Source organism: Wyeomyia smithii, chromosome 3, assembly GCF_029784165.1.
Source record: "Wyeomyia smithii strain HCP4-BCI-WySm-NY-G18 chromosome 3, ASM2978416v1, whole genome shotgun sequence".
Lineage (NCBI taxonomy): Eukaryota > Metazoa > Arthropoda > Insecta > Diptera > Culicidae > Wyeomyia > Wyeomyia smithii.
The window spans coordinates 174671832-174689260 of NC_073696.1; the positions used below are offsets into that span (position 1 = coordinate 174671832).

General features: G+C 41.8%; 1 protein-coding gene and 2 long non-coding RNA genes across 3 annotated transcripts; 1 reads left to right on the forward strand and 2 right to left on the reverse strand.

The window, feature by feature from the left end:
- Positions 1-2352: 2352 nt before the first annotated feature.
- On the reverse strand, positions 2353-2794 carry LOC129730883 (uncharacterized). Its single transcript, XR_008728936.1, has 3 exons — positions 2644-2794; positions 2486-2560; positions 2353-2426 (listed from the first exon to the last, which is right to left on the reverse strand). It is a non-coding gene; the product is annotated as an uncharacterized LOC129730883 (long non-coding RNA).
- A 1447-nt stretch (positions 2795-4241) lies between these two features.
- Positions 4242-5384, forward strand: LOC129728860 (uncharacterized). Its single transcript, XM_055687326.1, has 3 exons — positions 4242-4316; positions 4393-5242; positions 5338-5384. Exons 1-3 carry the CDS (start codon positions 4242-4244, stop codon positions 5382-5384), a joined length of 972 nt encoding a protein of 323 aa, XP_055543301.1.
- Positions 5385-6211: 827 nt separating this feature from the next.
- On the reverse strand, positions 6212-7223 carry LOC129731709 (uncharacterized). The gene is made up of 3 exons (XR_008729059.1): positions 6698-7223; positions 6480-6645; positions 6212-6413 (listed from the first exon to the last, which is right to left on the reverse strand). It is a non-coding gene; the product is annotated as an uncharacterized LOC129731709 (long non-coding RNA).
- Positions 7224-17429: the final 10206 nt, after the last annotated feature.

Below are 17429 nucleotides of genomic sequence, written 5' to 3' on the forward strand. Positions count from 1 at the left end.
GATCGTCAGTCGCTCTTGCACACCGACGACACCTAGTCGATCAGCTAGGTTCCGCTCCAGCAATGTGACAGAAGCACCCTCGTCCAGAAACGCTAATACTGTGATCGAGGTTGCACCGCAGTGAAGCTGTACCGGTACCATCCGGAATATGGCGGTGGCGTTGGATCGGATGTGCGCACTCAGCCCGACCGCATTCCCGACTGGGTGCATTAGAGTGTTATGCTGCTCCCTACAATCTCCGACATTACAGCGAATCTTCAATCTGCAGCTACCGTTGTGTTCATTGAGGCAAACGTGGCACAGTTTTTCACGGGTCACTATCCTCAGCCGATCCGCGTACGATAATTTCTTGAAGTCAGCACAATGACGAAGACGATGTTCCGTATTTTGGCACATTTTACACGGCTTTAACTTTCTTCGATCATTGGAACTGGGTGCTGGGGTCTCCTCGGTATGGCAGTACAGCGCTCCCTTTTCCTTAGGTTTTTTTCTTTCGAATGACGACGATCCACCTTTGGACTGGTACGCTGACTTGAGATCTATGTCGACATTTGCCTTACATGCGTCTTCGACTATCTCCATGAGGAAATCCGTTAAAGTTCGGAGCGTCGGCTCTCCTTTGCTTTTCCGGTAGTGCACCCATTCTCGTTTTTCCCGGTCAGGCAGCTTGGCGACCAAGGATTTAATGAGCAGCGGGTTGACGAGATGTTGTCGAAGCTCCGCGGCTTCTAAGTGTCCGCAGAGTTGTTCCACGGCGTTTCCGAAAGGAACGAAACTGCGCAGATTGTCCGGCTTTGGCGGCTCCAAGTGGTTAACTTTGTCCAGAAAACTTTGCAATAGTTGTTCTGGACGTCCGTAATGACGACGCAGCTTCTTAATAACTCTCGGGATCGACTGAGGGAGGAGTAGTTGACCGGAGACCGGTTCGAGAGCTTCACCTTCGAGGGATTCCTGCAGTCTCATAAGATTCTCGTGATCCATGTAGCCACAGGCTTCATTTGAAGTTTTGTAAGCCGCGTAGAACAAAGGCCATTGCGATGGCTTACCCGAGAACTTTGGAAGTTTAAATGTTAAACCCTTTCTCGCGGTTAGCTGAGCTTTTGTCGGCCCAACCCGCCTTTGACTTCCCTTTTGCATCTCTTTCTTATTTTTCAGATTGCTCTTCACCGATGTACTGGAATCTTCGAATTCTTCCTGTTCTTCTCTGTCGTCTTCTTCGTGATCATCATCTTCATCGTCTTCGTTTTCTTCCTCCCCTTCATCGAAATTTCTATCCTGCTCATCGTCTTCCTCACTATCCGCATCATCCGCATCATCTGCGTCACCGTTTTCGTTTTTCGCAGCGAGCTTTTTCAAATAAGCTTTGGTCAGCCTCCACGGGTGTTTGTTTCCTGCACCGGACGTTTCGGCTTTACCTCCATTGGCCTTCTTTGATGAGTTTTTCGGCACCTGGATGGTCGATAATTTCACCAACTCTTTATCCAGATCTGCCATCTTCTGCTCGAAGGTCCTTTGGTTCGCTTTCATTCGGTCGATCTGCTCTTGTTTTTTCCGCAGCAACTCCTCCTGAAACGACATCTGCTGCTCTTCCTCTTCGGCGCGCATTTTCAACTCTAGTTCCATCTTCCTATTTTCAATCGCGCGCTGCAACTGTTTCTCCATCATCTTCAGTTTCATTTCCGTCTCTAGCTCCTGCATCTGTTTTTTCTCCTTTTCTTCCAGTGCTTTCACTCTCGTATCCACGATAGAGGATCCTTTCTTCGATTGGTCTGAATCGTCGGTTGTTTTCCGGCTATGAGACGACCTCTTGCCATCCTTCGTCCGCTTGGCTTTCTCCTGGCAATCCTTGTTTTGGCAGTACCACGTTTTTGGTGCCTGGTCAACTAGGATTTCCGCACACCGGCAATGAAACCACCGGGAACATCCATCGCATCCGATCATCGGCTCGTCGCATGCCGATGGACCGCAGATTGCGCAAAGAGTTAGCGTCAAATCTAGCATTTTTCCGTCTCACTTTCCGTATCGGAAGCCATTTCGAAGGGAAAGTTCGAAGTTCTCTATGGACAACTAACGTGTCACTTTATTTTTGAGAATGTTCCGGGGCGGAACCCAATTTTTGAAGCAGCCAACTATTTTTGTTAACGACGCTCAAACTGTAATATTTTATTTTGATTAATTTACAACATTTTGATTTTCCATTACTTGCTTACAATAAAGTGGTTTCCTTTCCCAATGTAAACTTCCTTCGGCTTCCTCTTTACTTCTGACGCACCTTATCCTATTGAATTTATAATTTTTAGTTTATTTAGATAATTCAATTGTTGTGCCACTTACGATTTACTTCGAAATTGTCCTGGCCTAATTTCGGTTTAGCTACCCTAACGTTTAGCGAATATTTTAATTCCTCGTGTGGTGTAACGCTGTTGCTGTCGGAAGGTATCCGATTAAATAACTGCTTTAAATATATGTATTTTTTGTTACTCACAATCTATGTTCCAATATTTTTTGGAACCTTTGGCAATTTTTTCCCTTTTCAGGTTATCACCGCGATTCACCGCTCCTGCAGGTAAGTAAACAACGGTAAGTATAAATTTTCTATAATTTCACTTCTAAATACTAAATCTCGTTAAATTCCTTACTCACAGCCTTTTTGGAAATGGATGTTGGAACGATATAGTTCCTCCTACTCTTGGACAATTTCTATTTGCACTCGAAAATGCGGTTTGCTTTTAGCTATTATAAGTCACCTTTCACTTCCGTTACAAATAAGCTAACTCACGATGGCGAATTTATGTTTATTTTTACTCTATCTTGTTGATACTACTACTACTACTACATCTACTCCTCTTGATTAATGTCATCTTCCCTCTATCTTCTTTCGCAAAACTCATTTGACGTACCGGACCGCCGTGTGGCCAGGGATGATTATACGGTGTTGCAACAATGATTATTCTCTACCTGGTTATTCATTATAAAAAATCGACACGTTACTGCCAAGGGGATTCTACTTCTTTGCTAATAGATAAAACATTTCATACATAAGTGGAATAAACTTGCGTTTCACTTCACAGCACAAAATCAAGTGTCTTACACTTCGGTTCGCCATGCATACCAAAATCAATCTTTTTACACTCAGATTTCAATGTAGAACGCGTCAAATGCCAAAACACGTCAAAATACCGTGAATTCCATTAAAAATCGATATGGGTCGCCTTCCCGATCAACCATTTCTTCAAATTTCTTCAGGTTTCGATATATCTATCTTTAAAGCCATCCATAGTGAAAATCGATAGCGATCGTCACCATTTCGTACAGATATTTATTTATAATCAATGTGCTAAAGGTGCGTATCAGTTTTTATAGACGTGGCGATAACAATGTTTCTCAAAATATCAAAATAAATCATTACAGTTGAAAAGATATCGGTTTTTGTCGTCGATTCGTTATTTTTATTTATGTTAATCTATTTTTAGTTCAATGACGAACTTTTTTTTATGAATATTAAATATTCTAATGTGGAACAAAAAAACGCATTATTTTTCTCATTATTCGGTGCTTATGGGTGGGGGGTGGATTTGGTAAATGTAGATTTTTTTTGTGAATGATACTTTTATTCCTGATACTGTCTGGATTCGAACCCATGATGTTTCTGGAAGTCTATGATATCGCCGTACTCTATACCCTCTAGCCTACGCCTGCTACTGGAGAGTTTCACTCAGAACGTCGAACACTCCTAGCGAACCTATACATTAGAGAAATGACAAGACACTCACCGTTAAGGCTACTGTCAACATCAAAACGGATAACGGCAATGCAAAATGATACAACTCACCCGTTTTGATGTTGACAGTTGCCTTAACGGTGAGTGTCTCGGCGTCTCTCTGGTGTATAGGCTGACTAAACACTCTAGAGGATAACGTGTCAAAATTTCTTTGCACTTATTTATGCAATTTAAAACGTATCTATTCGTTTAGTTTTATTGTACGCAGGTAACCATCATACCCAGTCCGTCATTCATAACAGATAGAGGATAATAAACATTTTTTAAAATGCCAAGAGTTTTACCAAGAGTTTTAAAAAAACGGCAAAGAGTATACAGGCGAAAATTCAAAGAACCACAATTAGAAACGACTGTCTTACCGGGACATTCAAAGTGTATCTCCGTTAATCTATTAGTAAATAATGCTGCTTACGATAGAGAAACGAGATCACCATCAAATTACCATTCTTCGGACGAATTCATGGATGTGGATTATTTGGACGAAGCCTTCGAAGATATAGAGTGTCAAGTTCTTAACATGATCATAGAAAATAAAGTACGTGATTACTTTTTTCTGACAAAGTTTCGTAAACTAACTATTATCATTTTTTTTTTTTTTTATATTAATATAGCTTTCTGTTGAACCTGATCGTACGCCAAGTGTCCAATTGGCCGCAGAATTAAGTGCTTGGGCTTCAAAATATTGCGTTCCTTTGGCCGGTGTCTCTGATTTGCTCAAGATCTTGAAGCAGAGTGCTGGACTGTACTTACCCAATGATGCGCGTACTCTTCTGAAAACTCCAAGAAAGTCAAACCTTCGGAAAATATGCAATGGAGAATATATTCACATGGGTGTAGCGGAATTTTTGAGGCGGTTTAATTTGATCGATTATATTGAAGAAGGACATCCAGTTATATTATCTTTTTCGGTGGACGGAACCCCAGTTTCAAAAAGTGGGGCCAATGATTTGTGGATTATATCAGGAGCTGTTCATACTGAGGAATTCAAACGACATGTATTTATCGTCGGTATTTTCAACGGACCATCGAAACCTACATCTTTCAATACATTCCTTGAAGAACTTGTCGATGAAATCAATGGATTGCTTTCCACAGGTTTTCACAAAGACGACAGGGTGTATCCTGTGAAACTAAAATATTTCACCGCAGATGCACCGGCAGTAGCTTACATAAAAAGTATCAAGTCTCACGGAGGATATTCAGCTTGTCCAAAGTGCGAAACACGAGGAACGAACATTCCTGGCTCAAGAAAAATAGTATACCCCGAAGTCGATGCACCTGTGCGTACCGACATGAAGTTCAGACGAAGAATATCGAGCAACCAACAAGACTTCCATCACCTCTCAACAGAGCATACGATTCTAGAAAATCTACCGATTGATATGATTAAAGACTTTGTGATTGATAAAATGCACGCTGTGGATGAAGGTGTCTGTAAGAAAATTCTTATTGCATTCACAGGTAAGGCAAATCCACAAAAGTTGACGAAGGACAAAATAAATAAGATTGATGATCGTATCAAGGAATGTACAAAAATTTTTCCAATGGAATTCCAGAGGAAATTGAGGACTCTCAATTATATCTCAAAAATGAAAGCAACTGAATTCCGGAATTTCCTGTTGTATGCAGAGCCAGTTTTATTCCATCAAATAATTCCAATGAACACATACTTACATTTTTTGAGGTTTTCTATCGCAACAAAACTGCGAAAGAGATGCTCATCTCATTTGTTGTAACATATCCTGAGCTATATGGATTAGACACAGTATCGTATAATGTACACGTACTATTACACCTAGCAGATGACGCCTATTTACATGGGCCTTTGGATTCTTATAGCTGTTATCCTTTCGAAGCGAACATAAAAAAGATAAAGCGATACTTACATGCTCAAAATAAACCCTTACAGCAAATATTCAATAGACTCCAAGAGGAACTGAATTACGTTGCTGTTACGAAAGCTGCAAATAATACACTCAAATTGAGTCATTTTGTATACAATCTTGATAGGTTTTATAGATTAACCTATCCAAACTTCACAATTCGTGCAGATAGCATTAGTGTCAATTGCATAATGTGAAATGCTCCAGACGGAATTGTTATTTTGCGGGTGATTTTCTTCGAGAAAAAAGATGAGAGTATTTATGTCACTGGACAACAGCTCGAAGTGAAAGAATCACTGTGTAGTTCAAAATGGACTTTGAAACTAAACATGCTAATAGGCTGTTTTGGAAACAACTCAAAAACATATCCTCTGCATTCATCAATAACAAAAATGGTTTGTCTTCCATATAATCTGAATAACTGTGATTATTTCGTAGCACCAATGATTCATACATATACATAGTTTGTAATTTATTGTTATACTGTTATTTATTGTCAATTATATAAAAATAAGAAGATTACTACGTATTTACATCAGACACTCCTCCTTCATTGTTAGGATCGCGAGGCTCTTTTTCTAGAGACGAGAGCGCTTTTCTAGTTGTTCGCTTTCGGTTTGTTGTACACTGCTTGCGCTCACTACTCCTGATCCTATCACATGCGTGCTGCATTTGATACCGAAATTCGGCGCACGCCAGGGCTGGTGGATCATCCGTGCTGTCATATAATGAATGATCGATGAGAGATTCTGTAAAAAATAATAGTATGAGTATGGTATCTATCAATCGACGAATATAATATATTATCTGCCTACTTAATAATACTTGCGTTGAGCACAAACTTTTAAGGGCCTGTTTAGCCCCAGCACCTGAGTAATTCACCTTAGTCTGCAGCTCTAGATGATAAACCTTTTCAATAAATGTCATTGTCATTTCTTTTAGAGGTTTTTTAAAGAGCACAAATGAAGCCAGGAACTTTTTCTGCAAATAAACAATATATATAACTGCAGAATCTTGAGTTATTATAACTTACAAATTTTTTCTCGTTATTTTTGTTTCCCAGTAATTCTTCGAATTCGAGCAATTCATTAATTGATTTCAGAGCATAAGCTTTTTAATCGGTTCAAAATATTCGTGAGTTTCAGCCGATAACGATTCCGACCTTTCTCCTCGTTGTATTAGAATGTTGATCTGTTCTTTCATGAAACTTATGTCAGCTTGTAGCGCTTTGATTGCATCCGCTTGCTCGTTGTACACATCAATCGGAAGTGTCACTACTACTGGCTGATTACAGTTTGATTCCTCCAATACCTCTTCCACAACTTCATTCTCGAAACTTTGATTCGCCATATGATAGCTGATGTGATTTGATCGCAGAATAATGAAGATTTTCCGTACCGCGTAAACAGCGTTATGCTACTTGTTGTTTATAAAACATTCGTTACACTGCTTCAAAAATCGATAAGGACAAAAACGACTCGATACAATTATTTATCGATTTTTGGCAAAATATGTCATAACAATGATATCGATCTTTCAATATATTTCGATAAATTATAACAAAGAATTCTATAAATTTTTGGTCTGCATCGATGTTTATCGAAATTAAGTGTGGTCTCTTTATAGAGTTCTATCATACGGCCAGTAAAGAAATCTTTCAGAATATAAGTATCGATCTCCAAATATACCTTAATATATGTATCAAAATTAAATTATTTTGGATGTAAAGGTTTACCGACATGATTCTTTTTTTTTGTGCAAAGCACTTTGAAGAAGTTTAACGAATGGTTGATCGGGTTGTTGAAACGATTGGGTTGATTTATTGGTATGCATGTGTAAAGAGCATTTGGTATGAGCGTATGATTTTTTTTTCAGTGTTATATTGATTTTCGGAATTAATCTCATATACGCTAGAAATCGTCGTGTTCACGAACTTAAATACTGTAAAACGTAGTAATTATACGCACCCAAGGCAGCCAAAAATTCCAATATAAATTTTAGTTGACCTAATTCGAAATTTAACCAACCAGTTAGGCACGGCAGGTCAAAACTGGGTCAAAATCGAGCGAATAAAGAAGGGTTTTGACAGCAGTTAGTGCGCTTCCAGGTCAAAACGAGGTGCGCTGGTAGAATAAAGAAATTCGCTATAAGTGTCTTAGCGCCACCATACTGCGTATTGAGATAAGTGACTTTTTACCTACGCACACTAGTGAACGTGTAAATCCGTGTAGAGTTGCTTTTGTTTCCTCCAAACTGTAAATCATCGCAGCTCGTTGCTTCGTCTTTTCATCACTTTTCACCATTTTTGGTCGATTATGTTAAGCAGCTTTTTCCGATTCATGATCACGAATGAAAAATTTATTCAGAAACGAGTTTAGAACTTACAATAAGTGTTCAATTGATTACACTGTGCTACAGCGATTTAGAACTTCTGAAGTGACCTAGTGTAGGTTGTAGGTCTTGTTGAGTGTAACATTCGCTCATAATATAAATTTTCCAAACACCCTCAAAATCTGAAGTTATGGTCAAAATACGATTTTTTGGACCTCAGTGCATACAACTTTTTTTAACTCAGTCATTCCTTGATCGATTTTCAATATTCTAGCAGTTCTGGAAAGAAAGTAAACAGAGCTTTCAAAATATATACAGGTTTGTACTAATATCACTGAAACATGTTGAGTTATGTAACCTGTGCGGTTACAATTTTAGCATCGAGTGGAAAATTTACTTAATTATGTAGAGCGTGTACGCGTAAAAATAACCCTAACTTTGGGTACTGCTGCGAGAGTGTATAAGTGAAAACTACCCGCATTTGGGCACTCTCGCAGCAGCGTGTACTTGTTATGACAGTTCTTACCACTTGCGCTGAATATCGTTCACGTAAATTCGTTCGTTTTTTCGTTTGTGAACGATATTGTCGCGTTTAGTAGGGCCGATAATTTTTATTTTATATTTGTGAATTAATGTTTAGGGTTAGATAGGCCGGAATTTCCCTCTAGCTGCGGAAAAGTGGTGTGCTGAGTGCTGACTACGACGACACGGCGGGTTTGTTGTGGTCGGCAACATAGGCAGCCATCGCGGGATCAGGGATACCAAATGTGCAGATTTGTCTGCAGAACGCAGATTTTTGGAGTCCGTATGCAGGTATTTATTGATTTGCAGATATTTGCAGTTTTTCCACGGTTTCTGCAGATTTTTGTTAGAGTCTCCTCATATTTGCGCAGATTTTCTTAAAATGTGTGCAGAATTTTACAGACTTTTGCTTGCGCGAGCGAATTTTTTTCGGATCACGGATACATGATTTTCAGATTTCGAGCACATTTTTCCGGGTTTTCGAGCAGTTGCAGACATTTTTCAAAAACATCTGGCATCTCTGCGCGGGATGAGCAGTTTAGCCTCGATCACGGTAGGACACACACGTCGCGTTTTGTTATTGTTTAATAAGTGCGCGTTTACTGTTTTATATTTACAGTTTGTGTTTTTGATTTGTATCCCGCGTAGTTGCAGCGAAGGTTGTTTCGCTGCTACGTGAAGACCAGCGAAGGTTGTTCCGCTGGCCCGTGATTCGAGTGTTTGTGTTTGGTGTTTGCTCGCCGAGTAGGGTAAGCTACGCTATTGGCTACCCCCGGCTAAGTGCCAATGAGCAGAAGTTTTAACACCACCCGCCGAGGATTGTCGCAACAGCTGGGAGTCCGGGAGCTGCAGAAGCAGCTGGAAAGCCACCCTAGATTTTTTCCCTCTGTTCTAGCAAAGATCCTAAAGTCCGTTTCGTGTGTACAGGGTGACACCCCTGTTACAATTGGCGCACAGCGCAAAAACCGCACTAAAAAAATATTTTTCTTAGGAAAAATATTTTTTTTCCTTTGAGTGTGGGGTACCTCTACCAAAATCGGATTTTTGCTAGAATTTTTGTTACGCAAGTGGTGAGGTTTCTTCCGCAATATTGTTCGCGGTCGTATTGTTTATTTATTTTTCACTGTTATTTATTTTATTTATTAAATATTTATTGTATATATTTATTTTTGTTTTCCGAATCGGTGGGTTTGCGTTGGTTTTGGTTGAACTGCCGAGTTGTAGAAAGCTTGAGTCTTTCCCAGTCAAGGTGGTTGCCAACACTAAAATTTTAATCCGATTCGAAACATTTTTTAATTCAGCTCAAATTCCTGAAATATAAGGGAATCGTTAGTGGGCAAAAAAATAATACAAAGTTTCATACCGTGTCAATACTTCATGCTGTGTGCTTTTGAGTTCTTTTCCAAGAACATTGAGAAAATGGCGATGATGGTTGAAGAGCTCAACAGAGCTTATTGGTTGATGCGGGTTGACCATTTGCATTTCGACGAGCTAGATTTTGAGTTGAGCTCGCGGAATGTTGTCATCTCGGCTGATTCGGATCCATCTGGGGTTCAACGGCAGCGTCGTTTACGGGGATTGTTGGCCGAAGAACGGTCTTCTCCGGTGGAAATTCTGCTGAAGAAATGGAGATCTGCCTTGGGAAGTTGAGCTCCATTAAGGAAGATCTCCGTTATAGATGCCCAAACAAGGAGGTTTACCGAACAAGGTTACTCGATCTGGGGTCTAGACTCCAGATAATCCACAAATACACAGCAGGGGAGGTCAACCAGGAAATTTTGGGTTTGTTGGTGGAAGTTGCTGCTACATATCAAGAACATTTTGATTTGTCGGCAGTGCTTCCTCCAATTGAAAATACTGGGGAAGGTGGAGCAGGTTTGGGAGATTTGCTGGACACAAACGTGCCACCAACACAAACGGCACCCATTTCACTGCAAAGTGTAGGATCTGGTCCGCTCGTAGGAGAAGATGTTGGGTCTGTCTTGAGCGAGTTAAGGCACGAGATTCGACTTTTACGTCAGCAATCCCAACGAGATAAAGCTCTAGCGGCTGAGAGGTCTGATAGCCTTTTGGAAGCTACTCAGACGCTAATGGGCGGGATTGCTTCACTGAACACTATTGCTTCAGTTTTGCGAAAGACGGTTCAAGAAGTTGTCTCACTTCGTGAATCCGTCAATGAACTTCGGGCGCTGGTACATTCTAAACCAGCTGGCGTTCCCGAGATTGATCTGCAGACCGATCTGGACGAAAGACGTGAGACGGACGAAATCGAAGAGCCAGAAGAACCGGAAGTTCCTGATCCACCACTGGTGCCCACATTAAACCAAACCGTGGTGGAAAAGCTACTCCTGGACTTCCTGAAAGAACGATGTCCGTCACTTCCGATTAAGAACACGAAACCAGCTTTACCAGTCATTCAGTCCCAGGCCCCACAACACCATGTGAATGGAAGGTCTAGCCCGACAAGTGGGCGTTTTCCTTTGCCCAATCATACGGGTAATGAAATACCATCCTGCTCGGGCTACCATTATAATCGTCGACCACAGCGTGTCTCCGATTAGCAAATTGAGAAATACGCTGGGACAGATGATGGGCTAGGACTGAATTTCTGGACTCCGTTGAAAATTATGCTCAGTGCGAGCAAATTTCAGAGGAGGAGCTGTTCAGTTCTGCAATGCACCTACTCACTGACAATGCTCTTACTTGGTATCGGGCTATGAGACCGCAGAACAGGCTTTACAACTGGAACTATTTGGTTTGTGAGCAGCGTTGCCAGGTATCCAGATTTAGCTGGATTATCCAGATTTTTGAACATGTATCCAGGTAGACAGCTTTGATGTCCAATTATCCAGATTTTTCATGGATGATCTAGATTTTATTTTCTCTGTTCCGCAAAAAGGTCATCACTTCAATTTTGGCGCGAAATTTTGCAATTTTGTCACCTCAAATTTTGCGTACCTCAAGACTTTTATCCGAAAAATTAACCTTTCACACCACGAAATGACCGCCAGATTTTTTCCAGATTTTAATTTTGCCTTTTCCAGATTTTTAAAAAAATGACCTTTATTATTTATTTCCGGGAAATAGAAAAAATATTTCGTGCTATGACGGTTCCCATGACACCGAGCGAAAAACTCGACGTGCTCAAGCGGAACCTCAGGCCGGACTATAAGCAAATACTAATTTCGAAGCCAGTGAGTACGCTTGCAGAATTGATGACTTTAGGTTAATCGATTGACGCGTACAAAACACCGATTTACCGAAAAGTGTTCGGTTCTCAAAAAGAAGTCGCTGCTTATTCGGTAAATCCGCCGGTTAACCCCTCGAAAAAGGACCAACCAAACAGAAAAGGAGGTGGTTCGAATAACAGCCACGTTGAAACCAAAACATTTTGGAGCAAAAATTCCCAAAAGGATAATTTTGCTTCCAAAACGCCGTCTGAAAACACGAAGAAAAAGCCAGGTGTTCAGACGGAAAAGAATCTTGTCGAGAGAAATTCGAAACCGGAATCTAAACAAAAACCGGTGATTTGTCTCGACTATCTGGTGGAACAGCATCGACCTCCTAGTCTCGGAGTCTGTTACAACTGCGGTGGTACTGGACACGAGCATGAGGCGTGTAGAAATCCAAGACGAGTCTTCTGTATTTTGTGTGGATTCAAGGGTTTCGATGTCTCTCGCTGTCCCTACTGCTTAAAAAACGGGATTCGTACCAACTAAAGTCGCAGTTGTGTAAGGATGTGCGCCCCATAGAAAGCCTAAAATTAGACCCCAAATTTACAACAGTTTTCGACCAGCTCATGATGAGGATTATCGTGATCCGTTGTTTGTTGAAACCATCATCCTCGATGATCCGTCCGATAATCGTCCTTTCGTTTTTGTCGCAGTATATGGCCATTCCTTCAAGGCTTTGCTCGACAGTGGTAGTAATGCCACCATTATCACCGAAAAGTTGTACCGAAAGTTTTCCAAAAGTCCATTGAAAGGTTTGGAAAGGCCAGTTGAACTTCGTTCAGCAAATGGACAGACCTTACCGATCCTTAGACAAATATATCTTCCGTACACTTTCCAAAACAAGACAAAGGTTATTTGCACCCTTGTAGTGGAGCAATTAAAAGTTTCTTCAATACTCGGTATGGACTTTTGGCGCGCCTTTGGAATAACACCCGAGTTGCAAACTTGTGCTCTGTTGAACTCAGGTTCGGAACGGGACGAAGAAGTAGAGATTGATGCTCCGAGTGAGTCTATACTTACTCCGGAAGAGATGGCCTGTATCGAACAGGTTACGACCTGTTTTCAGGCTGTAGTGCCCGGAAAATTGAATATGACCTCGCTAACAGAGCACAGGATCGTAATTAAGGAAGAATTTCAAAGTGCCACGCCTGTTTGTCGATATCCTTATAAAATGAGCCCAAGAAAACTGCCTAAAGTCTGGGAAGAAGTCGACCGTTGGCGTTCTATGGGTATTATTGAAGAGTCAGATTCCGATTGGTCTATGAATATTGTCGCTGTGACCAAACCAGACGACTCTATTCGGCTTTGTCTAGATGCCCGGCCTCTTAATGAGCGTACAGTACGTGATGCATACCCTCTGCCACATCCCGGGCGCATTTTAGGGAGCCTGCCTAAAGCCAAGTACCTGTCTACTATAGACTTAAAGGAGGCTTTTCTCCAGGTTCCTTTGGCTAAGGGCAGTCGTAAGTTTACTGCTTTCAGTGTGCCCGGCAGGGGTATGTTCCAATTTACTCGGCTACCCTTCGGTCTCGTTAACAGCCCTGCCACTTTGGCACGTCTGATGGACCAGGTGTTAGGACGAGGAAAGCTGGAACCGTACGTTTTTGTTTACCTCGATGATATCATCGTGGTAAGCGAAACGTTCGAGCATCACCTGCAGTTACTCAAAGAAGTGGCCAAATGTCTAGCCAGAGCCAATCTGACGATAAACCTGGCTAAATCCCGTTTTGGGGTTCCAGAGTTAAAATTTCTTGGCTATTTGTTGAATCAGGAAGGTCTAAAGGTCAACCCTGACAAAATTCAGCCGATACTCGATTACGAGCGGCCGGTGACGGTTACTAAACTGCGCCGATTCCTTGGAATGTGCGGTTACTACCGGCGTTTCATTGATTGGTTTAGTGAGGTAACCGCACCTTTGACCGACCTCTTGAAAACAAAGGCCAAGAATATTGGCTGGAACACCGAAGCAGAACTCGCGTTCCTGAAGGTAAAGGAACTTTTAGTCACACCTCCAGTGCTTGTCCCGCCAGATTTTTCAAAGGAATTCATTTTGCAGACAGATGCCAGCGACACTGCTGTCGCGGCTGTTCTGGTGCAAGAACATCCAGAGGGGGAAAAGGTGGTAGCTTATTTTTCACATAAGCTAACCACTCCCCAACGGAATTATCACGCTACCGAAAAGGAAGGTCTGGCGGTGATTATGGCGGTTGAACACTTCCGAGGTTACTTGGAAGGTTATCATTTTCGACTTGTCACTGATTCATCAGCAATTACCTGGATACTGAAGATCAAATGGAAAACCAGTTCGCGCCTGAGTCGGTGGAGTTTGGAACTACAACTCTACGACATGTTCATTGAGCACCGGAAAGGTAAGGACAATGTCGTTCCGGATGCCTAATCCCGGGCTGTAGCAGCCATTTCGGCATTGTCCACTTCAGACTGGTATTGTTCCATGAAGTCTAAAGTTTCAGATAATCCTGATGATTATTCTGACTTCAAAGTCGAAGATGGTAAACATTTCAAATACGTGGCCTCGAAAAGTACCATTTGACTCTCGGTTTAGTTGGAAATTGGTCCCAACTCCCGAGTGTCAAGAAGAAATCGTGCAACGTACCCACGATGAATTGCTTCATGTGGGTTACGATAAAACGATTCACGAGGTTCAAAAACGCTATTTTTAGCCTCGTATGGGACCAGAAGTTCGCAAATATATTCACCAATGTGGGACCTGCAAAGAGATAAAAGCACCATTTACCTCAGTCCAACCAGAAATGGGTCAGTCACGCACAACCGGTGCACCGTGGCAGATGATATCGGTGGACTACATAGGCCCACTTCCTCGAAGCAAACGGGGCAATCAACACTTGCTAGTCGTCCTCGACGTCTTCCGCAAGTACGTAATGTTGACCCCCGTTCGCAAAATTTGCAGCGCCTCACTTTGTGCGACCCTTCGCGAACAATGGTTCAACCGCCATGGAAGTCCGGAAATCCTGTTGAGCGATAATGGTTCGACGTTCATCTCCAGAGAATTCAGCCGATTCCTAAAAGAAACAAATGTTACACATTGGCTGAATTCGAGATATCATTCGCAGGCTAACCCGGTAGAACGAACGATACGTTCTATAAATACGGCAATTCGCGCGTACGCCCGCACAGACCAGCGCAACTGGGATGCCCGCATCTCTGATGTGGAACGCATTCTAAATACAACGGTTCATTCTTCTACCGGGTTTAGTCCTCATTTCGTCGTCCATGGTTGCGAAATGGCATCAGGGGATGACTACTCCAGGATCTCCGGGGTGGGTGATCTGAAATCAAGACAGGACCAATTAGAGACAATTCGGGGTATTGTGGTTAAAAATCTTCGTAAGGCCTCAGAGGGTGCTCGACAGCAATATAACGGGCGACATCGCAAATTTGCGAACTCATTCGCAGTCGGTCAAATTGTTTACCGACGAAACATGAAGTTGTCGAACGCTCTCGAGCCTTATAACGCTAAAATTGGACCACAATACTTACCGGCGAAAGTTCTCGCCAAAAAGGGGTCTTCGTCTTACGAGCTGGTTGATCCTACCGGGAAAAATCTTGGTGTCTGGCCAGCAAATCTTCTCAAACCAGCATAAACTAGTACAATTTTGTACCGGCGGCCTGCCTTTAAACGGATTGTTCATTTGGGAACATTTCGAAGGCGACCGCCGGATTACACTTGGACTGTCGGTCCATTAATGCGTTGCTCTACCTTCTTCTAGTGAATAGTAAAAAGGGAGACTTACACTGCTGTTAGAAGGTTCTTCATTACCTTCGTTAACGTTTTGCGTGCTTCGCACTAGTGGCGGGGTAATAAATCGTTCCGCTGAAGTTTTGCTTTCTGTTCCAAAAACAGCCGTGATGGTGTAAATGTTATTTTTTGCCGGAATAGAATTCCGCGCCTTTTGGGAAAACACTTTTTACAAATTTTTGCCTTGTTTGGGCGTTTCTTCATCGCACAAAACACTTTTCCCCTCTTCTATGGGGATAAACACGCACGCGCAACGTATTTTCGCCGCGAGAAAACGTCGCGAAAACCAAAAAAATCGCGAAAACTGGAATGTGAACGGCGAGTTTCCATTCCGGTTTGTTTACATAAAATATTCATTGATCATTCCGCATAGGAATGACGTCATCGCCGGTTGACGATGCCATGCTTCAAACGATGCCGTGCTGCCAGAAACGATAAGATGGATTCGGATTAGAAACTGATCGTTTGTGGTAAGGCAATGTAATGTATGTACGGTGCGGCCGAATGTGGATATGTATAAATGTGCGTCATCGGAACCGAATGTTGTGTATTCGGAGTCTTGCATAATACTGGGGCTTCAGATTTTAACCACCAGGGTGATAAAATTGAATTCCTTAGGGAACATTTTTATTATTTACCGCATTATGACATTCTTTGGTCCCTCTCAAACGTCTCAGTATGGGAGATGCTTTCGAGATGAACAGGGACAGAAAGACATTTTGTCCGGAATGTCGACGATGACGTGGGAGGGGTGCCAGAAGGAGTGCGTGAGTGTTTGATTGGATATGCATGAGTGAACGAATAAAAGTTGACGTGGTTGGGTGAGATACAATGTTCTAGAGTTAATTCAAAAGGTGAGTCGAATTGCAAATGGCGATTGGAATGAAAGCGTATGTATGAAAGAGAGAATAGAATGAGTGGTTCGGAAATTAACTCTAGCTCAGGTATCGAGTGTTGGCACCGTAAGAACACGAAAGTTGGACAGTCGATGAAAAAAAACCGACAACCGTTCCCCTGCAAGTCAGAACCGTACAAAATTAGTACTGGGACTTGCAGTATTTTGGGAAGATGAGTTGTCTTGAAGAATGGATTAGAATTGGATTTCAAGTTCAGGCCTTGATTGGGTCAGATGAGAGCTGACTGCTTCTCGCTTTGCGAATGCTTTCAGAATTAGCACTTCACACCAAGACCAAACAATTTCAACGATTCGGAACTCCGGTCGATTAGTTTTTGGAATTGTTTATTTGTAAATTACGGAAGGAATGATAGGGATAGCAGATTTTTTACATATATATTTATTTTTTTGTTTATTTATTTATTAATTAATTTATTTATTTATTTGTTCATTAACTTATTCATTCCCCGTTTATTATTGTTATCGGTGTTAGGTGTTAGGTTAGTTAAAAAAATTGCTGTCAATTTTTTTTTCCACTTGGTGTGGGCGAGATTGTAACCTGTGCGGTTAAAATTCTAGCATCGAGTGGAAAATTTACTTAATTATGTAGTGCGTGTACGCGTAAAAATAACCCTAACTTTGGGTACTGCTGTGAGAGTGTATAAGTGAAAATTACCCGCATTTGGGCACTCCCGCAGCAGCGTGTACTTGTTATGACAGTTCTTACCACTTGCGCTGAATATCGTTCACGTAAATTCGTTTAAATTCGTTCGTTTTTTCGTTTGTGAACGATATTGTCGCGTTTAGTAGGGCCGATAATTTTTATTTTATATTTGTGAATTAATGTTTAGGGTTAGATAGGCCGGAATTTCCCCCTAGCTGCGGAAAAGTGGTGTGCTGAGTGCTGACTAAGACGTCACGGCGGGTTTGTTGTGGTCGGCAACATAGACAGCCATCGCGGGATGAGTAGTTTAGCCTCGATCACGGTAGGACACACACGTCGCGT

Coding starts and splice junctions, on each gene's coding strand:
- LOC129728860 (XM_055687326.1), top strand. CDS start 4,242: ATGGATGTGGATTATTTGGACGAAGCCTTCGAAGATATAGAGTGTCAA. Junction 4,317..4,392: donor ACATGATCATAGAAAATAAA/GTACGTGATTAC, acceptor ATATTAATATAG/CTTTCTGTTGAACCTGATCG. Junction 5,243..5,337: donor AATTCTTATTGCATTCACAG/GTAAGGCAAATC, acceptor ATGGAATTCCAG/AGGAAATTGAGGACTCTCAA.